We start from the raw sequence: 24,934 nt of genomic DNA on the forward strand, positions 1-24,934 counted from the left end.
TTCGCGACATTTCAGTTGACTCGCGTCCTCGCAGCTCCCGATTTTCCCAGTTCTCTTTCTTGCCGGCGAGTTGCATTCAGCATCGAGCTCCAGGACCCATCTGACTGGTAAACAACTGGTACGACTCTGTGGCGAGTCTCGAGAAGACAGAGATGTACCAGCGGCGGGAAGGGAGGCGAGGAGGGGAGGCGAAAGAGCCGACTAGATGAGGTGTCGCGGTAGGCGATGCTGGGGTTTTCACGGCGCGGGGGCTTTCGTGCGTCAGACTCCCTAAAAACTCCGCCCATTTCTTATATAAACGTGTCAGCCCATGCCATACGCGCAGGCGGGTCACTCTGCTTGCTGGGTAAGTGAAGAAAGGACAAAAGATCTGGAGGCCATGCAGAGAGCACGAAGTCCATGCAGTGTCTGCGCGTTAACAGCGCCACATCCCTGAAGAGTTTCAGCAGCTAGCAGGCTGTCGATGAGAACTCGAGGGCCAGTGATAACTTTCCCCTCCCCGGTGACAATTTCATGGAACACAGAGAGCTCCGCCTATCTTGAAACAACAGTCCGACATCTTCGCTGCGGAGAAAGCTTCATTTTTGTTGATGCTGGCACGCAATGACGCCGCGCCGCCGGGAGTCAAGCATAGATGCGTTTTGCATTGAACATGACAGCAGAAACCAGTGGATAAACACGCATCGGTTGGGTCTCGCAGACGGCCGTTCCGCTGCGGGAGCTTCCGAAGCTCGGAGGATATTCAAGTATTTTCTGTTCTTGACGGTCACACGAGCGGCAGCTCGCGCCGCCGCGCTCGGCTCACGCACGTTTTTGCAGCGGTAGCGTTATCTGGTGCGTGGCGCCCGTCTTTCTAAAAGCGATGAAACTCTCTGAAACTACAAGCGAGCGACACAGGGAAACTACATACGGGTGCGTTTCGTCGCCGACATCGTTTCTACTGAGAAATGCATGACCGTTTTGCTGAGTGGATTTGTACGTGCACGCGCGGCTGGCAGCGGGACTCTCACGCGTACGTACGCAGAAGCCAAGCCGGCGAAGCGGAAGAGTGCCTAACTTAAAAACGATCAGTTTCTGCTCGCGACCACCCTCTAGAAACCGGGCAAGTGTTGCCGCGCGTCACACATCTACTTTTAGGTTCTCTCATCTTCCCCCTGGCATCCGTAAACAATAGCTGGCACACGGGATTCTCCGCGGTAAAAATGCCGCCTCCCAGTTCGTCCGCCGCTTTGCTTAATTTGGGCAAACGCCACAGAGAAGAGGTACAAAGGGAGACCCCAGCTTTCCTAAAGGAGGCACTGCTCAACTGCCGATGTGTGTTGTCGCTGATCTACTTTTCAGCGGAGCGCTTTCTCGCTTTTTGCACCGAATGCTGACCGCTAAAAACGAAGATTTTGGCAGCTTTATCATGGCTGCAGCTAGCAAAAGTGCAGAATACGTTCCCTGACTCCCTTCGCTTATTTCTCGTGCTGGGAGCCTCAAAGGAGCACAGCTTTCCAGTCTCTCCCTGCCTCGCGTCCATAAGAAGACGCACCAGGGAAGGATAAACAAAGACTGGATCTAGCTTCGCTGCTGTAGCTACGTCTCGCCTGTATCCCCTCCACCGGCTAACGGGGCGGGTGGGCTCACACGCGCAGAAAAAAGGCTTCACGACTTCAGGTTGCAGTGAAAATTCCTTGGACTCTAGAACATGCGTAAACTGATGAATAAATCGAATTTTCCGCTCCGACTTCCACCAAAAAAAACCTTTCTCCTCAGGCATCATTCACAAAAGAATGCGAAACTGATCCAAACGTCTTGCCCTTCCTACATATTCATTCGTAACGTTCATCTGTACGTTCACAGATGCATACACATGCAAAAATTCGTGCGCATGCGTTAGAAACTCCGCAAACGCACGATGTTGATCAAGGTTCTCAGTTACGGTTTACTTAGCCAAGCCCCGCTGGACGACGGTGATGCGGTCGCCGAGACTCAGAGCAATTCCCTGCAAACGCGCGACAGAGACAAACAGCAGGAAAACTGTTAATAAAAAACACAGTAATAGAAAACACCAAATTCTCCAAAAGGCCCACACAGCTTGCATTGGAGCAAGAGGGAAGCCGGAAAGAGAGTAAACGGCTCCCGCAGCAGAGAGCCACAAAACCTGGCGGAGACGCTGCTACATAGCTGCGAAAAAACTCAAATATATACATATTCGTAGGAACATAACTAGCAAACATATATCGATATGAATACGTATGTAGAGAGACACCGACAAATTCACATGAGACCAACTGGAAGGAGAGAGACCCGAAGCACATTGCCGAAAGACCTGCAGAAGAACGGCACTGTGGCGTCAGATTGAAGAGATGCGGCGGTGTTTGAGATTCCGAGTTTGTGGAGATGTCGCTGCACCGCTTACTTGTGTCCTGCTGCGGATGCGAATGCTGCCCGCGAGCTTGCCACCGGCGAGCTTCTCGATGCTCACGTTGACAAGAGCGTCCTCACCTGAAAAACCCCCAAAAAGGTAACAATTTTTGGAGTAAATCCCTCCCCGATCTATATTTCCACTGTTTAAAAGAGCGGCAAACTAAACAAAAGAACTTCCTCTTCTCTTCAGTAATTCATACAGACGTATACAGGCTCGTGAAGCCCTGAAATCTGTCGGCGGTCCTACGAGCATACACAGAGAAGTGACAAACCGCTTTCCCCGATGCGCGCTTTCGCTTTATCTCTGGCTGCCGCCCCCTCTCGCGTCTTGCGCGACTTTCCTGATTTATGCCTGCTGCCTCACCAAAGATGCTCCTTGAGTAGAGGTTGATTGCGAAGAAAGAGGAGCTTTCAGACAGCTTCCGGAGCGTCGGGATTCTCCGCACTGACTGCAAGTAGCGGTCCTCATCTTCGTCCTCGCCCAAGTCGCCGACCCCACAGGCCCCGGCGTCTGCATCGCCCAACGCGGTCCCGGCGGCTGTCCCCTTCAGGCGCCGCATAATGCTCGCAGGCGGTTTGAAGCCCACGACGGTCAGGTTCGTCATGCGCATCAAGTGCTCGAGGAAGTCAGACACGTCTCTGAAACAGCCACCGGCGAAACCAGAACTACCAACTGAAGCTTCCGAAAATGCTGACGCAGATGCACGGGGAGGCGACGGCGCGGCACGACGCGCCGTCGCCTCCTCGCCCATTTCGCTCATAAGAGCGCGGCCCATCTTCCCTCACAGCCTCCCACCAACATAGGCAGCCATGCATATTCAAATACACACGCTCCGGCAGGCGCTGCTGGCGCTGTCGCGAATAATATACATATACACATATGTATAAATATATATAAATATTTAAATATTGACATAGAAGGAGACACTCGCACATGTGCAGAAAACTGGCAGGTTACATTGCTCCGAAGCACGCCTGAGGGTCATCCACGAAGCGCCTGCAGCGCGCTCTTTTCCCGCCGCCGATGCCCCACCGTGTACGCACCAACAAAAGTTTTTCACATGCAGAGGTGTATGTGTAGAGCAGACGCCTTTTTTCTGGGCGTGAAAGGCGGTATATATTTGCTTACGTGAAGGAGGTGTTGATGTGGATTTTGTTTTCCCACTCGAACTCCGCCCACATCGCGCGGAAGGCGAGCTCGCCGACCCAGCGCCGCTCGATGTAGTCAAGCAAGTCGATGTGCAGCTCGTTCAGCACCAGGCACTCCTTCTCCACGCAGCCGCGGCGCCCAAAGGTCACGTAGCCGAAGATGACGCCCGCCTCCGTACTCCGCACTTTAATCGACGCGTGCATCACCGCCTGCTGCCCCGGGGACAGCGAGACCGGCGCCGGCCGGTCGACCAGCTTCAAGTCGCCTGAGAAAAACCGAAAAAAATTCAAAAAAAGTAAAAAAAGGGCAGAGGGCACGACGCATCGAGCCGAACAAAGCAGAGAGAAAGGCCCGTCCGCTTACCGTGCGTGGAAAGCTCGACAGCGACGTTCTGAAGCGTCTCCTGCGTGCGGTTCACGACAAGCATCTCGACGAGCAGGTCGAACTGGTTCACCTGCAGGAAGGCCTCGACGTAGACAGGATCCTGAAGAAACACACGAAACAAATCTCACAGCCGCATGCGAAACCGATCATCCCGAGACGCCGATATCCTTGCCCCCAACGTGTCGCGCTTCGGCGGGCGCGGACGCCAGCCCATGAAACTCCTCCATCGTCCCCCCCCTTTCAGAGTCTGATCCGTCTCGACGAATGTGCGAAGAAGGATCTCTCTCTTCTCCTCACCGCTTGACCAGTGATAGGTTGGACTTTCGCGAGGCGCTGCTGCAGGAGCGCCGCCTCGTCTTTGCCGGCTCCTGCGAGCAGCGAGGAGGCGAGGCCGCCTTTGCTGCCGCCGCTTCCGAGCGCGAGCTGCATATCTGCCTCGGCTTCGTCGACGTCTTCCTCCGCAGCGCGACTCGCCTTCGCCCCCGACGCGTAGTAGTAGACGTCGTCCTCCTCGAGACTGTCGCCTTCGTCCAGCAGCGAAGGCGCCGCGGCGCCGTCTGCGGAGCTCGCGAGCAGAAAAGACTTCCTGTCGCGCCGCAGCTGGCGGAAGAAGGCTAGCTCGTCCGGAGCCGACACCACCTGCGCCGCGCGAAAGCAGACAAACGCCGCGACGACACACGTTGGCGGAACGCGCGAAACACGCGCGAGAAACACGCACCACGCAGGACGCGGTGTACGTATACCCGAGCAAAATGCGAGGCGGCAAGGGACTCAAGCGACATCACACCGCATGCGTCGCTGGAATCAAAGCGCTGTGTATGCAGAGAATATACAAAGCGCGGCCAGAATCCCACACATATCCGGACGAGGGAATCAACTATATATTCGTCGCAGCGTCCTCAGAGATGCTGCGCGAATTATTTTTGCTGTAGAGAGTCTTCCCTTTCCCTCCCTCGAACCTGAGAGTGTCGACCCTCGCCGCGGAGAAACCGAGGCAACGTCGACATAGGTAGGTCGCTGCGCAGCTCCTCCAAGCGCGCACATTCACCTCGCCTTTTTTGCGTGTCCCGTTTTTTTGCTTCCTCGCTGCGGTGTGTCGCTTTACCTGTTCGTTGCCTTCCGCTGCCTTGAGGAGACTCCAGGTGAAGGGGTCGTCGCTCTGGGGGCCCAGCGCGAGGACGTGCTCGAGTGCGAATCGCCCGTTGTTAATCCAGTGAAGCACGAATGCCTTCTCCTTCTCAACGCCAGTCTGCGCAAGAAGAGAGACAAAAACGACGCGCTGTGTATTCTCCTCGTCGTCTCTGCGAAGAGAAAATCATCTGGAGTCCCTGCGCAGCCGCTGGAAACCCGCGAATCGCCTCGCTCCGAGATCGCCCACAGCGGAGACAGAAGCAACCCCACTCCACACGAGGAAGAAGAGCCTCAAGGTGCCCACGGGCGGAATCAAAGTCGAGAGCGAAGTCCAGAATGCAAGTGCAGAGAAAATTGCAGAAAGCCGCAAAAACCTCACCAAGAGACCGCAGAGCGCGCGGAGACTCTGCCCGACGCGAATGGCTGCATCCGAGTGAGGGCCCGCGCCAGAGTCGGAGAGGCGAAGGAACTTGAGCAGCGAGGCGACCAGGTACAAAATGCGAGTCTTCTGTTCCCTGAAAAAATCCAGACAACACGGAGGAGCAGACTGAAGGGCGTCGGCTTTCAACACTAAAACGCAAAAAGACAGAGAACAGAGGGGAGAAAGCGCCATGACGTTCCTTCCGCGGCACGCTCACATATCTCTACTCCCTTTCAAACGTCCTCGTAATAGATACGCAACTTTCGCTCTTTCTTCCATTGATCTGCCCGCGTTTTGAGCGGAGTCAGAAGCAGCCGTAGCGCAAGAAACTCCGCAGCTTTTCACTGTCGCAACTCAGCGAAGACAACGTCGCGGTCGCTGCGACACGCTTTCTTCCCCGAATCGATTTCCTGTATTTTTTCGCAAAAGTGCACGTTTCTTCTCATCCCTCACATGGAAACCTCGAGCTTGACGGGCGCGGTCCTTGCCTCCAGAGTCTGCTCATCTTCGAAGATCGCCAGGTCGCTCTGGCCGTCGAGCTGCTGCGCGTCGCCGTTCTGCGCTGCTTTTTGCATTTTCCTCCGCAGCAGTGCCTCTCTGCGGCGCTCGAAATCTTCCCGCAGCTGCACGTAGACCGCGTCGCTGGTCTTCAAAATCAACTTGGTGCACGCCACCGCGACCATCGACGCCAGCAGCGAGTCGCCGCCCAGAATGAACTTGCGGAGCGCACCTTTTCCTTCTACGAACAAGAAATCCACAAAGACACAACGCACACACCACTCGCTGCTTCGCGCTTGCTGCTCTTAGAACTCAGGAAAACTTTCTTCGAGGAAATCAAATTGAGACACCAACTGAACCTCGACGCGAGGTCGGCCTCGAAGTTCCTCGACACGCAACGAAACGCATCCTCCTGCCTTCTTTCAGTCTCCGCAAGTTCCACTTATCTCTTTCAAGCTCCCTCTCCCTGCTGATGTTTGTTTATTCTTCTCGTTTTCTCTTGATTGACCTCTCGCCCTGCCAGCGCCTTCCGCACTGACGCCCCCCCCCCCCCTTCCCCTCGAGTTTCCGCATTTCTTCCAGTTTTTTTATCTGGAAACGCACCGGTTCGCTGCGGATTCTCGCCCTTCTCATCGACCGTCTCGTAAACGTCCTCTGTGCCGTAAGTGCCATCCTCCAGAACGACAGTCCGCGTCGAGAGCTTCACCTTCGGCGGCGCGCTCGCCTCGTCACCCGTCGCGCTCGCCGCGTCTTGCCCTGCACACATCCGCACACACGCAGCCGCTTTTTCTCTCTCCAAATTTGCGTGGATGCGGCGCCGCGCGCGCGCCTCCGAACCCCTCAGTCCCTGCTAGGCGTGGGTGCTCTCGAGACCCGCGGCGCCGGTGCTGAGATTCTTTCGCCGCTGAGCTGTCGCCCGCCTTATGCTGCCTACCCGACGTGAAGGGGAGCGGCGCGCACGCCGAGTAGACGGCGGTGAGGAAGGCGTCGAGCAGCTCGGAGTCTTCGCAGTACTCGCCCAGGATCCACAGCGACACGCGCAGCACGCTGCAACAAAAAACAGGGGAAGAAAGGAAAAAGATACTCGGCATCTCCCCTTCTACACGCTCCCTTCGCGCCTGCTTCGCCACCGCGTCGTCTAGACCCTGGAAGCCGGTTGCGCGCGTCCGGGAAGACTGCGCAGGGGGGGGGGGGGAACTCGGCAAAAGAGTCCGATAACTTAGGGATAAAGGATGCCTATAAGGCTGCGATTAAAAAGTTCAAGCGACTGTTTACCAAACATTTTCCTATTTGATTTAAACAAATTTCTCCTGAATTTGATTTTCCTTTTGAGAAAACCCTACGGCAGGTCAGCCCCGCCTGAGCGGCATCTCTCTGCTAGAGTTCTCGGACTTTCGGGGATTTTCGGAAATTTTCTTTGATTTTGGATTTCGCAGCTTACCGCGGATGCGCGAGGTCCGGGAAGGCGTCAACCACGCGCGAGATGATGCGCGCGCGGAGGTCGACGCAGGTGGCGGTCAACTCACGGACGACGATCGCCACCTCCGTCGCGGTGACTGCGTCGTTGTCGCTCAAAAAGTCGATCAACACGTTCACAACCGACGCAGCGGCCTCCGGGAAGCGAGTGCAGCACGAGTGCTAAGAAACACAGAAAAAGGCCCGAAAAAAACAGAGAATCACTCGACCTCGTTTGCCATTGACCCCTCCTCTCCCGCCCTCGCTGCGCCGGAGGCTTCGAGGCCTTCCCTCCCTCCCGCAGTGCCGCGAAGGCGCGCGGTTTCGGCGGTCCGCTGAAGAAGCTGTTCTGCGTTTTCCGTTCTTCTTCACTCGACACTTACGACGGCTTTGATGAGGAGGCGGCGATACTCCATCGTGCCCGGGACAGTCAGTTGTTCAGGCTCAGCCGTGCGGAGGAGCTCGCGCTTGAGGACGCCGACCAACTGCTCGATCGAGTTCCTGCCCGCGACCTGCAAAACCAAATCTAAAATCTTCCGGCGCACCTCCAACGAAGGCGTCTGCAGCCCTGAAAAGAAAACAGAAAGAAAAAAAAAGAGACTCGCGAAAACCGCTCAAAGAGACTATATGTCTATATCTAGCTATGAACCTACCTATCTGCACGTCGATCTATCGACCTATCTATCTGCATGTCTATCTACCTATCTATCGGCATGTCTATCTATCTATATCTATCTGTGCGTCGCTGCTGCAACTAGGGTGTGCTCCGCCTGGAGGCTGGATGACCTCCGTCTGTCCCCCTCCTTAAGCCTTCCCCCTGCTTCGCGTCTCTCGTGCGCGAGCGCGGCATCGCTTCTGCGCGTCTTTTTTTCCTCGGCAGAAAGAGACTGACCTCGCAGGAGGTCGACAACGAAGTCTTCCATCGTGCGGCGATTCGTGCGCTGAACGCACTCTTGGAGGCGATCCAAAACAATCAGCTTCACGTTGTTGTCGCTGTTGCCGCACAGCAGCGACGCGAAGGCGCTCGCCGCGGCTTTCAGCGAGACTGGCGCTCGTGAGAGCGTCAGCAGCGAACAGGCGCCTTCGTAAGCCACAGAGGGCAGCGCACTCGGCAAAATCGAAATGATCAACCGCAGTAGACCCGCCTGCAGTCAGACGCAAAACAGCACAAGAGAACACGCATGCAAGGGCTGCGGGGCGCCGAGAAAACTGCCGATGCCGAGACGAAAAACGACGCCACAAACGCCCTGCACCAAACGCGACTCAAATCCAATAGAAAACTCTCAAGAAATGCCAATGGAAGCCCGCCACATACACCTACACCGAAGCATGCATATTCATACCTACCTGTCTGCCTATACATATCTATCTCTCTGTCTACGTTTCTGTCTGTGTCCATATCTCTATCTCCCCGCCTATCTATCTATCTATCTATCTATCTATCTATCTATCTATCTATCTATCTATCTATCTATCTATCTATCTATCTATCTATCTATCTATCTATCTATCTATCTATCTGCCTACACATCTACATTTATATCTCTATTGGTCTGCATCTGTAAGAGGCTGTTTGGAGTTCTGGGGTATCGCTGCGTGTTGAATTTACCTTCTGTTGCTGTTTTTGCCGGCAGACTTTTCGCAAGAGCTCGAGCAGCGCAAGCTGGAAGAGGTCGCCGGAGCCCGCAAGGCAGCCAAGGCCGCCGTCGCCTGGTCGCTGCTGCTGCAGAACGAACTGAATCGCGCGCTTGCTGGAGCAATGAACCAACATCAGAAACGCGTTGCGCTTCGTCGTTAGATCTCCCTCCTGAGCGAGACACCACACAACAACCCTAAATCCACCGCGAACTCAGGACGGAAATTTCTTCGAAACTCTCCGCAGAGGAAGACTGCGCAGAAGCCTTTCGCTGACGTCACTCCGCTGTCAACGTGGAGGAAAAAGACGTCGGGCTGGCGCACCGCCACCCTGACCAAGAGACGCAGTATCCCCAACCAAAAAGCGAACCGACAAACAGCAGGAAAACGAGAATGAGGAGACGAAACTGACGGAAAGAAGCGTTTAGAAACCCGAGGCGAGGCCTTCGGGCCTGCAGAAGGCTTGAAAGCAAAGCAGCGAGGGGGGAGAGGCGCGCAAAGGCAAGGCCTCACCGTGAGAAGAAGCTGCTCAACTTGATCGACTGCCGTAGGAATGACGTCCAGGCCGAAATTCTTGACGATCGCATACACGCACATGACGGCGTTGCGCCGGACGTAGCTGTGCCGGTGGGTCTGCGAGGAAGTGAGAAAAACGTTGGAATATAAAGAGAATTGCAAATGATAAAAAAAAAGCGAAAACTTAAGAAAAACATGTTTGAAAATAAAGCGAATTGTAAGGGCGGAAAAAAAGCGGAAAATCAAGACACATGTTAAAAATTAAGGAGAATTATAAAAAACGAAGAAGCAAGAAAACAGACTCGTGTGAATCTCTCGCTTCGGTACGAGGACGCGCAGTGGCTCTCGATCAGGAAATATCGAAGCTTCCGCATTCCGGCGATTCTGCTTCACTACACATGCGTTCTTTGATTTACCGAGCTGCAGATTTTTTTTCCCGATTTTTGAGAATTTTTCCGAGTCTCCTTACGAGGTTCTGGAGAATGGCCTCGATGAGAGGCTCCAAAACTTTAAACTGACGAATCTTCGACACCAGGCGCAGCGTCGACCCGCGCACGTACTCGTTCGGAGACATCAAGTCATTTCTCAGCGCGTTGCTGCACAGCAGGAGAAAAAAAATGCATGACCTCATTCACGCAGGCACACCCCTGCGCTGGCGACGCCGAGTGGAGGGAAAATATCGCAGGACACAAAAAAGAAAAAGTATACGGACTCGACAACCCACCGGCCCTACTCAAGGAAGACAGAAAACCTCGCTTGATGGGATGGACTGGCTCAGAAAAAAGTGTAAACGTACGGATATGCATACACGGACGAGTATACATACACCTCGAATTCGGACTCCACGGCTCCTGTTCGCGCGGGGCCTACCAGACGAGAATCATTTCCTCTTTGAGGGAGCCGTCGGGTCTGCACTTTCCGACGATTTCCAGGTAGAGCTGCGTGAGTTTCTTCACGCGCTTGTCGTTGCTGGGCATCGCATAGCGAATGACCGTCATGAGCAGCCTCGTGTGCGCCTCGCCCTGCGTCATCCCTGAAAAACGGCGAAACAAGAAGAGCAAACAAACAGAGAACGAATGTGCGGCAGCGCGAAGCACAGCGGCAGATACAAAAGACAGCGCGCACGTCTTCGCTCTCAGCGTCTGCGCGGCGACGCACGCAACCGACGCGCACCGCCAAGCACACCCCATATACAGTTATTCGTTCCTTCGTCGTCGATCCTCTCTGCCGTTGTCGACTCGCTTCACAGCACCCGCCCCTCTGTCTCTCTGCATTTCTTTCCTTTCGCTGCACGCTGATCACGTCCTGCGACTCCCCTCTGACTGCCCTCCTTGTTGCTCCTTCGCCTTCTCTGTGGCTGCGCGGCGCCTCCTCATGTAACATCCCGTCTGTTCCGTGCGCCCACCACGTATCATACATTCCAGTAGAGTGATGTCCTTTTCGTTTATGAAACTCTATTAACCACCGGTTTTGGATGGGATTACTTTTAACACCGCATAATATGCTAAAAAGTACCATTCAGGACGCAACTCCTGCGTTGCTGCGGCAGGCGCCTCCGCTCTTCTGTCGTTATAGCTGGGCGCCAATCTGCCGATGCGCTAGAAAAACTGGATTTAGTTGCGGCGCAGGGGACGCTGGAAGTTATAATACAGGATTGAACTGCGGGCTGGTTTCGATTCCCGAGACAGAGCGCTGGATTGAATACCCAGGGAACTGTGCTCCCGTTCACAAGAATCATACCCAAAGCCCCCGAGCATGCATGCCAATCAGATACAAAACTGAAGCTGCTTACCGACGATAAGATCCTGCAAGCCCTCGGCCTTCGTCGCCTCATTTGGGCTCTCGATCTTCTTCTGCAGGTCTGCCGTCGACGGCAGGTCCCCGCGGCTGTTGTGTATGTACAGCGTGCAGTTCCTCTCGAGCTCCATCTTGACTAAAACGCGAAATTGGAAACCGCCACTCTGTCGCGTCCGTCGACAGCCCACCCGCAGCCTCTCCCTCCCGCAAGGAGCAGAAATGCGCGGAAACGAGACAGAGAAGAATTCGGGGAAGTCCGCAGAACTCGAGGGCAGACGACACTCGGCCGCAGGCCCTGTGATACAGGCGAACAGAAAGGAGAGATGGAACCAGAGCCGCGACGAGTCGCGGAGAGAAGGAACCGACACGACCAGAGAGAAGGAGGGAGCGAAACTCAGCCTGCGCGTCTAGGCCCGTTGCCTTCGCAGGTGTTCCCAGCGAGGATCTTTTCTTTCAGAGAGACGGCCGATGTAGGCAGACTGAAGAAAGGCGCGATTCGCCCTAGGAGGTTCCACGAAGAAACGGCGGAAAAAAGAGGAACCAGACCGTGAGTCGGCACGCGAACGAGCAAGGCAGAAGGAAGTGGAAGGAGTCAGTTGCACGCGTGAAGTTTTCTTCAATACGCGGCATCGCCAGCAAGAAACGGGACAATGGCGCGCTGAGGAAGCTAGTGCCCAAGGAACAGCGAAAAAAGCATCCGTTTCCGCCGAAGACGCAAGACGAGTGAAGAATAACGAATGAAGCAAAGAGAAACAACGCGCATCGAAGAAATAGGAGACGCGGTTAGAGATTCACAAGAGCACACATGTACCGAAATACATGCATTAATCGCGACAGACGCTCTCATACGCCATCTCAGAAAAAAACTCACGCACGAGTGCACTCCCAAGCACGTGCAGAAACGTCTGAGAAAGCAAACGCGTCTAGAGGAGAACAAAGCGACTGGAAAGAAGCAAAGAGAGATAAAAATAGGTAAGAACGCGGCAGAGAGACCTCTCGAGTCCACAGCGAGTAGGATAGCGAGCCCTCTTGCCGGCTACAGAGGAGACGAACGCAGGCGAGAGGACGAAAAGGAAAAACGTAGAAAGAAAAGAGTGACGGGAAGTGACTTGCGAAACGAAGAGCAAAAAGAAGCGAAAACGCAAGACGTAGCTGAAACAAGCTTACTTTTCTCCCGTGCTATGCCATAGGGCCTCCAACGCCGGTCTTCTCGGGTGTCTATACACGCGCCGAAGCAAAAAACGCCGCACTTTCGGCCACGTAGGGAAGGGAAGAAAAACCCAGAAAGACACTTTAGCGACGAAAGAAGGAGAACAGACACCGATCCGCAGCTGAAGAAAAGAAGAGGAAGAGGCGCCTACAACGCGCCGACGACGCTTTTTTCGCCTTTTCATGCCGCATACGCGAGCACATCCTACTCGCGCGAAGGAGGGCTGCCTGCCTCGAGGTTGCTCAGTGTCCCTTCGGGATGATGGCCACTAAACTGCAGCTTCTCCATCGAGCAGAGCTGAATCCTTTTCTGCTGCTCGTGCCGTCCATCTTTTCAACTGGATGGATTTGCACACAGAGAAAGGAACTCGACAAAATCGCTACGCCGGCGGCTTCCCAAGGCGGCGCGCCGCTTCGGTGTAGGTACACCCGAGAAGGCGGCTGCTAGCCCTCTTCCAGCAGCGTTTCCACAGTTTTACATAGGTCCAACCCACATTTTCCGCTTCCCTCCGTCCCACTGTCTGCAAAAAAAAACACGATCACGCAGGAAATGGATACATCACGAAATTCCGAGTCTCCGCCTTCTCCCGGGGGCCGCATCAGGCGTACGCTCATCTCGACACACGCTACGGGCTCGCCACTGGCAGACTTGCTACACCATTTTTAGGCGATTTGGCGTGGCATTTTCCCGCACAGAGTCATCAGGAACTCTCTGCGCCTCTACACTGCGCGCTCTGCCCCTGGATATCGCCACAGGACGCACTCCAAGACAGGTCTGGCGGTTCCTACTTTGTAGGACGTAAGCCGCCCGGTGTACGCGAAGTGTATGTACGCACTCCCAGCGGCGCAGCACGGCTCAGTGCATGTATAGCACCTACACCACGCCAAGAGATTTGCTGAAAACGACTATCGGGGAAACTGCCACCCAGAGGACGCGTACCGTTGGAGGCTTGTCAGAGCGACGCGCGCGGTCTGTACACGCACAGCCGACTGAGCTAACGGGCGCAGAGTCATCGCTCACGCCTAAGACGACAATTCTGCAGACTGCTCACGGATCCCAGCAGATGCCCACGAGCGCCAGACGCCTTCTACAAGCGTGCACGGCTTGAACGCTACACGCACATTTATGCATGTGCGTCGCTCGCTCTCCCTATCTGATGTGCATACTTGAATACGAAGATGTCCATACCTATTTCCCTATCTACATATATATATATATATATATATGTCTTCGAACTCTTTTTCGAATGTGAAACCTGCCTGAGGTCCTCTGCGTCGCGCGGCAGCCTCCACTTCGCATTCGCGACAGACTTTCGCCTGCGACGACTGCGAAGGAGCCGGCGAGCCGCCGGGCTGCCGGCTGATGCAAAAGGCCTCCGTGCGCAGAGGCGGACGAGTTCTCGACATTGAATACCTGTACATTTATTTAAACCTGAAACCTAAACCCCCAAGTGGGTCAAGACGAGACGCGGAGCTTCTCCCTCTACGGAAAAGCGCCGCGCTTCGTCTGCGCGCGTTCTCTGCAGGCTCGAGTCTCTGTGTGCCTGCGCGGGAGACTCAAAAGCGAAAGTCGGCTGACGAACTCGCAAATGAAGAGACAGCGCGCAATGCGTCTCCGCAGCTGGGCTCGCAGCGGTGAAAGGCAAGAGTCTCCACGTTCTCCGAAAAAGACAGAGCCGATTAAAAACGCCTGAGAGAGGCTCCAGAGTCCCTGAAGCCCCGCCTGAGGCACGGTCGACCCGCGGATTCGCATTCGACAGAATTAAAAACGGAAAAAACCGAAGTCCCTAGCGGGGAAGCGACTCATGGGCGCACCGAGCCTCAACCTCCCTCCCCTCCAAAGTGAGACAAAACTTTCACCGCGTCGAGAATCGAAGGCCTTTGGCGCCTGAGGCAGGTCCCGTCCTCCCCCCCATACAAGACGCCGAAAAGTCCATTCAAGGTAAAAACATGCACATTGAAGCTTAGACAGCACATTTGGACTCGCTCGTGCGCTTTGAACCATACAACCTGAGCCAGACGGAAACTCGAAACTCCCCCCGCAGGCAGCTGCAGCTCCCTCGGGACGCCTCCTGTCCCATACATCCTCCGCCCTCAAACCGCAAAGTGCGTCAGCTGCCGCTGTGAAAAAATTGATCTTGCGTGTATGCGAGCCACGACAAGGAGACCGACCTTGTTCCTTCTCTCGCACTCCTCACCCACGCACGCAGCAGAGGCACGCGCACATGTACAGGCACATACACATGCACGTACACTTCCACAGACGTCTTGTGTGCACCCACGTATCTATGTCGGTCATTTTGCGTCACCAACGCTCATCTGTATGCCCAGAACCGCCTCTCTAAATCGATAACTGCTACCCAAACACATCTGCGCATCGACCCTTCGGGCAAGCGCCCCAAGGCGCCGCCGTCCGCGAGGTCTCCGTCTCGCCGCCTCGCGCTCGTCTTCCTCCCGCGCCTCGCTCCCCCGCGTCGCTGCGACGTCTCCCTCGCGAGCGCAGATTCGCCTACATGAGCTGTCTGCGCTTCAAGTAGTCATCTAAGTCCGCGTGGCGGCCGTAGGCGCGGTCAACCTGCAGCGCGCCGACGTGTGTCTGCCCAAATCCGAACTCGCGCGCCTCCTCCTTCTCGCGCGCGCGCATCAGCCGCACGATATCTTCGCTCCGTCGCACCAATGCGAAGATCTCTTCGAGCCGCCCCGCGGCCTGCAGATGCGCAAACGCGCGGAAGCCGTAGAGATCCGTCAGACAGCCGTGGAAGAAGAGAAAACGCAGCGAAGGCACCGCCTGCGCACGCGACGCGCGCGCCGGGAACGTCAGCGCCTCCAGACACGCTGACAGAGGCCGACCCAGCAACACCTGGTCGCCGACAGCCACGACCTGGGCACCTAAAACAAAACAAGACAAACCTGGCAGCGGGCGCGTCTTCTGGGCTCGATTTCGAGGGCCATTACATACTCATCCATGAACAACATATATATGAACATACATATATATATATATATATATGTATTTTCATATATATAGACATGCGTGCGCGAACAAGCACGGGAGTTTGAACACCACTTCGCACTCTTTCCTGAGAGACTGGAGGGCTGCTGGCGAGCCTAGTGCCAACCGAGAAACACCCGCTTTTAAGGCTCAGCACCATCCAATCTATATACCCATGTCTATCTGTCTATCTATCTATCTGACTATATATGTGCATCTATATATCGGTATCCAGCTGGTGGTGTACGCCGCATTTCGGTCGTCAGAGGTTCGGATGTGCGCAGTTGGTCGACTTTTTTCCCAGCTTTTTGATCGTCACCTGGGCGGACGCCCGCCTTGTCTGCCTTGCTGTCCTCCGCGACGTACGCGACGTAGCAGCCTCCCAGCGTCGAATCGTTCGCCTCGATCGCCAAGCCGGTCGGCATCTTCAACGTCGCCGGCCTGAAAAAAACAAAAAGAAAACTCAGAAGAGCTGAGGACGAGAGGAAGGCCGCCGAGGAAATCACACATGAATATGAATAATTGAAAAAGCCCATATATTTGGATAAATATGTATATGCAACGCGAAATGCATGTCTGTGTTTCTTAAATCGCAAGGTGCGGGGATATGCATCTGAGATACACGTTTGAGCAGTCCTTAGATGCGCAGTGTAACAGAATGGACCTGCAGACCAACAACCAAAAGTCTCTCTGAAAGAAAACTCACTCGACTGTCGGGAGGTTCGCCTGAAGGAGTTCGGGGTCGCGGTCGGCGCCCTGGAGAGCGCGATCGAGCGCGAGAATCAGGAACGCGAATCTGTTCTTCGAGGGAGACAGATGTGCCGCGATGTCGTAGGCACTCCGCGCTTCCCAGAATCGCCGCAGCGACCGGTAGGCGTCACCCAGCGTGCCCCATGCCTCGCTGCACTCCGGCGCCGCCTGCAGGCACGCGAAGAGTGAAAGAAACCCACACAGAGCGAAAACGCAGAGGTGACGACAGCGGGCCGCCCGCGGAGCGGAAGAAGCACACAGAGACAGGCGCGCACCGGATGCTCGGCGGACGACCCAGCGAAGCCAGGGGGATGAAAAAACTCGACGCACGCATGCAGCAGAAAAGACTGCCTCTGGACACGAAAAAGGCGACACCACGCGACGCGGGAGACCTTCGGCGGCAATCCGATCTCCGCACCGAAACGTACGCAGAGGTGTGAGCAGCGACATCGAGAGAAAGAGGAGAACAAGAGGTCGATTCCGATCGCGCGACAGCCCGGCTGCCCCTGTCGGCGCTTCCACCAGGTTCCTTCTTTCTCGTCAGGCACGCCGTGCGGCCGCGACCCAAATGTTTCCCTTAAACAAAGCATGCAAACATGTAAATTGTTGATGGAGTCTTGTGACCACTCGACTACTGCGGCGACGAACGCAGGCGGCTGCTCCGAGTGCTGGCGGAGACCCTTTCCTCCTTTTCTCTCACCTCCACCGCGTGGACCGCCGCGTTGACCGCTTCGTGCCCCTTCTTCTCGCGGAGAAACATTTCAGTTTGTTTCTTGAAGATGTCTGAGACGAGGAAGCCGCCGCGGAGCGGAAGCGTGCGCCGCGCGTCTTCGAGAAGCGCCGCCGCCGTCGCGCTTTTTCCGCGCTCCTCAGCCTCCCGCATGCCGCGCTCGAGAATCTTCAGCGCGACGCCGAAGGCCTCCTTCCGCGCGCCGCGCGGGACAACCGCGTCGGCGAAAAGCGAGATCTTTGAAAAGTCGGAAATCGCCTCCGAGACGACCGTTGGCCGCGCACTCGAGTGTACGTACACCCGAACCGGCCGCGGCAGCGCCCAGCCTGACTGAGGCGAAGCCGCAGGCGACAAACTCGAAAATGCTGATGAAGCCGATGTAGAAAAGAGCGGAGAAAGCGCAGGCGGGGCGGCAGGCAACGTCTCCTTCAAGGCCCCGTGAAGGACCGGCTCTTCCTCGTCGCGCGCCGACGCGTCTGCCACATGCGGATCTGCCACCTCCTCCGAGTTTTGTACTTCTCTCTCCTCTCCGCGATCAGCCGATTCGGAGCGGAGACGCGCAAGAAACGCCTCCGCTGCGGCCTCGGAAGGAAACACGTCAAGGGTCACCTCGCCCTGGATGTTCGACTCCCACAGAAGCGCCTGCAGGGCTTCGCGAACGCGATGCGCTGCGCTCAAACCTTCTGCTTCTTCGTCTCCTCGCTGACTTTGCGTTTCGTCTGCGTTCCTTTCCTCCGCTCCTGCGCGTTCGCGCCTCCTCGCCGCTGTCTCAGCCGACTCCGCCGGCGCAATTAGAATGTGATAGGCCTCGCCCGAGGCCTCCGCGACAGGCGGTGGCGCCGCGCGCTTCCGCCCTCGCGCTGCGTCTTCCTGCTCATAACGCACGGAATCTTCGCCGATCAGAGCCTCCAGCGACCGCTCGCTCGCGCTGGCGCCCAGCGCGGAGCGAGAAGAAGAGAACAGAAGAGAAGAAGGAAGAGAAGGAGAGGAAGAAGGAGAAGGGAAAGAAGGAGAGAGCCTGAAGACGCGACGAGAAAAAAATGCAGGAAAGGGGTAAGACGACCAGTTCGATGCAGCGGACAGAGGCGACGATGTGGAAGCGAGTGAAGAACAACGAGGTGGGCGGCGCAGGACACAGGCAGACGAGACACAAACAGACGAGGGCAGAAAAGAATACAGACACGACGGCGCAGTAGCGGCGCCAGGAGACCTCGCCTGAGAGAGGGCAGAGCGCGAGAAAGGAGACGTGAGGCAGCAAGGAGAAGAGTGAGAAGAAGGGAGCGGAATCAAGAAAAAACTCGGTGCTGGCGACACGTACGAGAAGAAAGGAGAAGACGATTCTGCAGAAAATCGGGAAAATTCAGAGGAAACAGTCAGTTCTCTGCGGCGAGCCGGGTAAGAAGCGAAGAAGGGAGACCCCAGAGGCGGCACAGACACAGCGGACCTTCGCGCGGCGGCGTACGCGCCTCTGCAGATCCTCCACAGAGTCGAACCTGGAAGAAACTCGAGCAAGAAGGCGGAGGTGGAGAGTAGAAGGAAGAGTAGAGAGAAGAATCGTTTCGCAGCTGGAGGCGCCGGTCTGCGTTGGAGAACTGCAGCCAAAAAGAAAAAAAACACCATAGTTTCCACGCGGGAAACCAGGGACCTGTTGAAAGCACGCTTCCTTATGCCACGAAGATTTTATGCATATTTTCGCTACAAACGAATTGTAAGAAGACGGAGAATCGAGGCGTCTTCAAACAAATTTGCGCGAGGAAAACACTATAGACAGCAGCGTCGAACGACGCTGCGCGTGGGACCCAAACACGGTGAGCGAGAGCAAGAGGAGAGAAGGCGCGACAAGGCCAAAAACACATCACACCGCTACGGGAGGAAGAAAGGAAAAGCGGAAGGAGAATGAGCAGAGGAAGGCTGGAAAGCATAGAAGAAGAGAAAAAGCCAAGACACGCGACACACCTTTGCGCCCTCTCGCTGACGGCGACCGAATGCAGCTCCGGATGAAGAACGAATCAACGGATCTCCAAACGAACCTGCCTCTTCCCGCCTAGCATGCACACAATTTCAACAGAAACGATGAAGAAAAAAGAAGAAAAATTGAAAAGAGGAAGAAAGATTGGAAAAACACAAAGACAGCGCCGTCTCTCCGGACATGCAAACAGCACGAGCATCCGAGCGCATGCACACACGCAAAGACGGCGAGAAAAGGAAAGAAGGAAAAACGAGTATAAAAAGAAGCACACCGAATGCGACGGATGAGTAAAGATGAAGATATTCATAACAAGTACTACAAGAGACTAAAGGAAAACAGCTACAGATGACCAGGAACCGTTTACCCGCCGGTGCAGCGAGCTTGTCTGAATTTGCAACTTGGTTTCCGTAATAGCGCCCTTTTCTTCATGCCTGACTTCTACTCAAGTTTTTGAATTGGCGTCGGCGAGACGATTCGATTACGAAGACTTCTTTTCTGCCGTCGATCTCGATGGAGACGATCGAGGATCTGCGCACTCTTGCAGCTGCTCGAGGGCGGCGCGAATCTCCCTTCCTCTTCAGAAGCATCGAGCTTGAGAGCAAACATCCTCAGCGTCGCTTCGCTCGCCCTGCGGAGATGGATCTAAGCCTCGTACTCCAGGCTTATACGCGAGCACACTCGCATTAGGGAATAAAAGAAACACAACTTTCAGAATTGCGTTATGCTGGTTCACGTGTTGGTGAGCCCTCCAAGTTTCTCCACGCTATGCCTCAAAGCGCCGATTCGCATTCACATTCATGTAGTCGTCACTATGCTGATGCTGTCTACCCCAACACTATTTCTCTCGCCATGGATATATAAATATATAAATATATAAAAATATAGTTGTGTACACATGTATCACACTGTCAGTATAGTTCCACGCACATGTACGTGTGTATCGAGACCGCAATCTCATTTTGTTTCACAGACACATTCCGATCGATTTACAGCGTGCTGAAGTCATCCTTGATTCTTGAGAAGGTTGGAGATATTTCGTCTGGGCACTGCAGCGAGCCGCCTCCGTAGAGATGCAAAGGAATTTTCGTTTCCATCTCCTCTTGGGGGTAGCCATCGCTCCCGCGGAGCTTGGATACTCGAAAATTGCCGAGTTTTTTCTCTCTTTTTAAGAAACGAAATGGACAACTGTGGGCGCGAGTGAACTCCGCGGGCCGCCGCTCCTCCGATTATACCGCGAGAGTGTGTCTGAAGCTCATCGCGGAATTGAACTCTCGTGGCTCGACACATATCTTGCCTCGCCGTTGCATGTGCCCATGAAAAAAATAAATACACACAACCGTGCATACACATGTATATTTACATATTTATATATATGCATAAATACGGACATGTATATATGCATATGGTTGGTATGAGGACATTGCGAGAGGAAAAATAGATATATGCACATGACTATAAATAAATATAATGTGGCAAGCAAGGGCGTTAGGCGTTTGATACGCAGCTCACTGCGGAGAGCTAACTCCTGCCCATGGCGTGAAGCACCCTCTGGAGTTCAGAGAGCGCTGAGCAGGCTGACCGCGAAGCAGAGGCGCGTCTTTGCTGAATTTGTGCTGAGAAGCTTGCATCCCACATCTGCCTTTTCGTTTCTTTTCCATTTTATGGCAACAAGCCGAGGCGCGCAGCGACTCCAATTTAGATTTACTCGATCTGAACGCTCCCGCTGCCCGTTCGCCACCCTCAAGCCGCGCAGCTCCCTAACGTGTCTTCTTCTCACGCTCAGCCCGCGACAAATAGTCGCGTTTCGCGGCAACTGCGTCGTGCGCAGAGGCTTGATGTATTTCAATCGCTGCAGAATCGTCCTTTCCTTTTTCAAAGTCTGCGTTATGTGACCGTGGCGCTTCTTCGCATGCAGTGAAAAAACCTTCCCTACCAACCTTCCCACCCTGTTCCTCAACAGCCTTCGATTTCCATGCATATACACTTGTAAATATATACACATGCATATAACTATATATACAGCATGCATATACATGTATGCATACATATGCTTATATACAAATACGTAGAGATAGATATACGCATGTATATGTGTAGGAATTTTGTATCGGAATTCGTTGATGACCGAGTGCGTGCGTCAAGTTCCACTCAACCTAGGCAGCCCTTCCCCTGATTTTCGAGAGTTATGCACGTAGGGTGAGACGTCTGCGCAGTCTCCGCCGCGCGCGGCTCTCTGTCGCCGTTAGCTCTTGAGTCTCTCACGATACGCCGCGCATGACATTCTTTTCTTCCATTTGTCGGTGTCTTTGCTCCATCGAACCGCGATTGGTCAAGCGCGCCCGACGGCAGCTAAGAGGCGCTTGACGCACGCGGCGCAGCTTGCGACGTCTTCCTCAATCACCTCCCAGACGGCCTGCGGCAACGGAAAAACCAGAGAAATTGAAAAAAAACCAAATGCGTGAAAACACCGAAAAACTTTGTGGAGGCGAGACACCAGCCCGACACGGCCAAGATGAGAGCTGCGCAGAAAGCGATCGCGGCTGCATCCTGAAGCCAGAGCGATGTGCGAGTCTTACGTGGAAGTCGTAGCCCGAAGAAATGAGCGTCACAGCCGTAAGAGAGTCGTAGACGTCTGCGAGACTCTTCGTGTATATCCACGCAGACACAACGCGTTCCTTTTCTCCCTCTTCGCTATTTGCATCCTTCTCGGTTCTCAGATTCGCTTCTGCCTCTCGCTCTGTGTCGCTCGCCACTGAAATCGTTCGCGGCAGAGTCTCCTCCATGAGTCGCATGTCGAGGAGATACTAGACGCGAAGGAGGCGGCTGGCTGTTGATCTCCGCTGCGAATCCTGGCGCTCTGTCGTTTCGCAAGTCGACACGAATCGCTCCTTCCTTCTTTTGCAGGGCGTCTTACTGCCCAGGCTCTCCCTCTTCGACGCCGACCGCAGAGACGTTTACACGCATCCGATCCTCGGCATCTCCGGCGACGTCCGCGCCCCGATCTTCTGTTTCTGTCTCTCTGCTTGCAGTTTTCTCGATGGCACTGTCGCACTCCCGCCACAAAGCCTGCCTTGATCCTCTTTTAGAACCTCCTTCCCACCCGCTTCCTTCTTCTCTCTCTTCTCTGGGTCGCTCTGCTTCTCCCTCTCTTTCGTTTTCCTCCTCGAGAGGCGGACGGTTTCCTGCCGTTGCGGCTCGCCCTCCTTTCGAATCGTGAAGCGATGCACGTCGCCTCGCTTCGGTTTCCGCTTTTTTGCCTTCTTCATGCGCTCCGCAGACGAGACAAGCGCCTGTCTCGCTTCGCGGCGGCCTGTCGGCTGCGCCTCTCGCTGTCGCGCGAATCTCTTCGCTCTCTGTTGTGAGGCGCGGTTCAGCGAGCATTTCGGCTGCTTTCTTCTCCTGCGCTTCTCCGAGCTCATCGGGCGCCGCCCTGCTGATGAGCCGCGCGCCTCCACGCCTGCCGAGCTGCTCCCCGCCTCTCTCTTCTTCCTTCTCTTCTTCTGCCTCTTTATCTGCCTCTCCTTCTTCCTTTCCGTCGTCTTCTTCTTTGGCCTCGTCAACCTCTGCTTCCGCTTCTTCCTCCGCTTCCTCCTCCGCTTCTTCTTCCTCCTGTGATCCCTCTACCTCTTCTTCCTTTTCTGCCCCTTTCTCTTTTTCTTCTTTTTCGGTTTTCTCATGAGCGTTGTCTTGCTGGTCCCCGTAGGGGACGCCGTTCTTCGGGTCGTAGGGAGAGAGAGATGAGGCGAAGAGAGTGAAGGAAAGGAGAAAGACACGCGAGAAGAAGAACGAAGAAAGCGCAGCGCGCCTCGCGACAGCTCGCGCTCTCCCTCAGCGACAACCCGTGCCCGCGAGGCGATCGCGGCTCTCAGAGCCACAAACTCGGCGCATGTAGAGTCAGATGAAGCTGAAGAGAAGAAGGCACCGAAAGAGGAGGAGCACGCGTTTCGGCTTCCTCTTCCCTATCTCGCTTCTGCGCTGAAGCCGCCGCTGCTGCGCCGCGTGTCCGCCCCGCCTCAGGCGCCTCCAGTTGTTCACGTCCTGCAGTCTTCGCTGCTGAAGCTCCTGAATCGCTTTCTCTCTCGCCGTCATCGCCGCCCGCGGGCGGTGCGCGGCGCGCGGCGCGAGCGCCTCGAGGACGGAAGGCAGCAGGCGAACAGCTGCATCCTCGGAGAAAGGAAACGACACGCCTTCGCTCCGAATATAGGCCAGGCGCCTGGCGTCGTGCGGCGACCGGCGCGGAGCTGGCGTCGCGAAGGACGGGGGCACGCCTGAAAAATGAGAGAGAAGAAAAAGGAGGAGAAGAAAAAGGAGAAGACCGTTCCGCAGCAGGCTCATGTCGCCTCGCGCTGCAACGAGACGGAGGCGTCCCGCTAGAAGGCAACATGCAGCTGGCGTCGCTCTCGAAATTGCCTCTGAAGAGAGTTTTTTTCCAAGTTGAAGCGCTTCTCGAGGAAAAGGTGATGCCGAGTCGAGAAGGCGAGGAAGCGCAGCAGAGGAAAAGGCTGAGAAGACGACACAGCGGAGCTGCTAGTCAGCGCGAAATTTGCCACTAGCTTGTGCAGGAGCAGGGCGCGATGATCCATTGCGGCGAACACAGGAGAGAAAAGGGGAAAATGTCTCTCGCAGAGGCGCACAGAAGACACCGCATGGCAACGGCGCGGTCAGGGGCGCGAGCTTCGCCAGGCCACGGAAAAGAACCGCCGAAGGAAGGAGAAAAAAATCCAAATTACGAGACTCCAGACAATCCTTAACCTGACTTAGGGGGGGGAGGGGGAATCTCGCTTCGAGGAGACAAAAAGCTGGAGAGTAACAAGGCAAGATGGACCTCAACGAGCCGTGACCTCGCGCGCCCAGCGAGACACGCAAGGTGAGGAGACTTGAGCCTGGACGCCACACGAACGCTTTAGAGGAGAGAATTCCACTCCACTAGGAAGAGACAAAGAGAAACGCTTTCTCACGTTCGTAGTGTTTCTCTCAAACTCGCAAAGGCCTGTGTGCGTTGATTCATCTCGCGCTCCTCGAGTCAACCGACCCGCCAGCCAGCGTGACCAGCGGACTCAATGCACACGAGCGCCTCTAAACTCTGTCTGCTGTACATATCTTCCCGTTGCCTCTTTGAGCCGCCTCTTTTTTCTGCCTCTTCTCTTTCTTCTCGTCTCCTCAGTTCGTGGGCTCGTGTTTTCTCTTCTTCCGATTTCACGAGAGACCGTTCCACTGACTTCTCGTTGCTCCGCCACGCTGTCTCCCGTCCTGGCGGCGCAGCGTGTGTCTTTGCGAGGTCTTCCGTCTAGAATTTTTTGACGCCTCCCGTCTGTTCACACTTTTGCTTTGATGGCAGCATTTTAACGCAAATTTTAAAATTTTTTTGGTATTGGAAGGACCTCTGCAAGACTCGATGCCTTCCCTCATGTCGCGCCGCTCACCTGTGTTTGTCGCGACTTCGCGCAGCGCACGCGCGAGTATCACCAGTAGAGGCAACGAGAGGAGAAGAACAGGTTCAGAGAGAAGGCAATCGACGACGCAGAAAGACGCCATTGAAAGGCTAGTTTTTCCCCTCTTGTATTTTCTCCTCGCTTCTTCATCTCCCTCGCGGCTCGAGCTGCATGCATGCAACTCGGTGCTGGAGGCGCGACCGAGGGCGCCTTTCCGCTCGTGAAAAAGCATTTTTCTGTCCTCCTCTCTCTCTCTCTCATCTTCTCTGTCTCTGTCATCTTCTCTCTTCACTCCAGCTCCAACAGCTGGCTGGACCAACGACGAGAGAATAGTCTGGCGGGCTTGGCGAGGAGCTGGACGGAGAACGAAGAAGCCGCGGCAGGATAGGGCAGAGGGTGAAGCTTTCCACATCGGGGCGAATTATAGAGAGAGAACAATCGAGCAGACCCGGG

The 24,934-nt window shown here is 55.1% G+C and overlaps 4 protein-coding genes across 4 annotated transcripts; all 4 read right to left on the minus strand.

Moving 5' to 3' along the window:
* Positions 1–1,927: 1,927 nt before the first annotated feature.
* On the minus strand, positions 1,928–11,530 carry BESB_049840 (beta-COP; the record flags this gene model as incomplete). The annotated part of the gene is made up of 19 exons (XM_029363435.1): positions 1,928–1,987; positions 2,405–2,490; positions 2,777–3,051; positions 3,542–3,827; positions 3,926–4,046; positions 4,244–4,585; positions 5,052–5,195; positions 5,457–5,592; positions 5,952–6,237; positions 6,600–6,752; positions 6,931–7,043; positions 7,438–7,634; positions 7,835–8,019; positions 8,344–8,596; positions 9,061–9,258; positions 9,600–9,719; positions 10,072–10,198; positions 10,473–10,635; positions 11,395–11,530. The coding sequence occupies 19 exons, from the start codon at positions 11,528–11,530 to the stop codon at positions 1,928–1,930; spliced, it is 3,381 nt and encodes a 1,126-aa protein (XP_029220801.1).
* A 3,587-nt stretch (positions 11,531–15,117) lies between these two features.
* On the minus strand, positions 15,118–18,700 carry BESB_049850 (uncharacterized protein; the record flags this gene model as incomplete). The annotated part of the gene is made up of 4 exons (XM_029363436.1): positions 15,118–15,497; positions 15,920–16,041; positions 16,307–16,518; positions 17,051–18,700. 4 exons carry the CDS (start codon positions 18,698–18,700, stop codon positions 15,118–15,120), a joined length of 2,364 nt encoding a protein of 787 aa, XP_029220802.1.
* Positions 18,701–21,378: 2,678 nt separating this feature from the next.
* BESB_049860 (ribonuclease type III Dicer) lies at positions 21,379–21,832 on the minus strand (the record flags this gene model as incomplete). Its single annotated transcript, XM_029363437.1, has 2 exons — positions 21,379–21,462; positions 21,626–21,832. 2 exons carry the CDS (start codon positions 21,830–21,832, stop codon positions 21,379–21,381), a joined length of 291 nt encoding a protein of 96 aa, XP_029220803.1.
* Positions 21,833–21,959: 127 nt separating this feature from the next.
* Positions 21,960–24,893, minus strand: BESB_049870 (CW-type Zinc Finger protein; the record flags this gene model as incomplete). The annotated part of the gene is made up of 3 exons (XM_029363438.1): positions 21,960–22,763; positions 23,085–23,317; positions 24,473–24,893. 3 exons carry the CDS (start codon positions 24,891–24,893, stop codon positions 21,960–21,962), a joined length of 1,458 nt encoding a protein of 485 aa, XP_029220804.1.
* Positions 24,894–24,934: the final 41 nt, after the last annotated feature.

This window comes from Besnoitia besnoiti, chromosome III, assembly GCF_002563875.1.
Source record: "Besnoitia besnoiti strain Bb-Ger1 chromosome III, whole genome shotgun sequence".
Classification (NCBI taxonomy): Eukaryota; Apicomplexa; class Conoidasida; order Eucoccidiorida; family Sarcocystidae; genus Besnoitia; species Besnoitia besnoiti.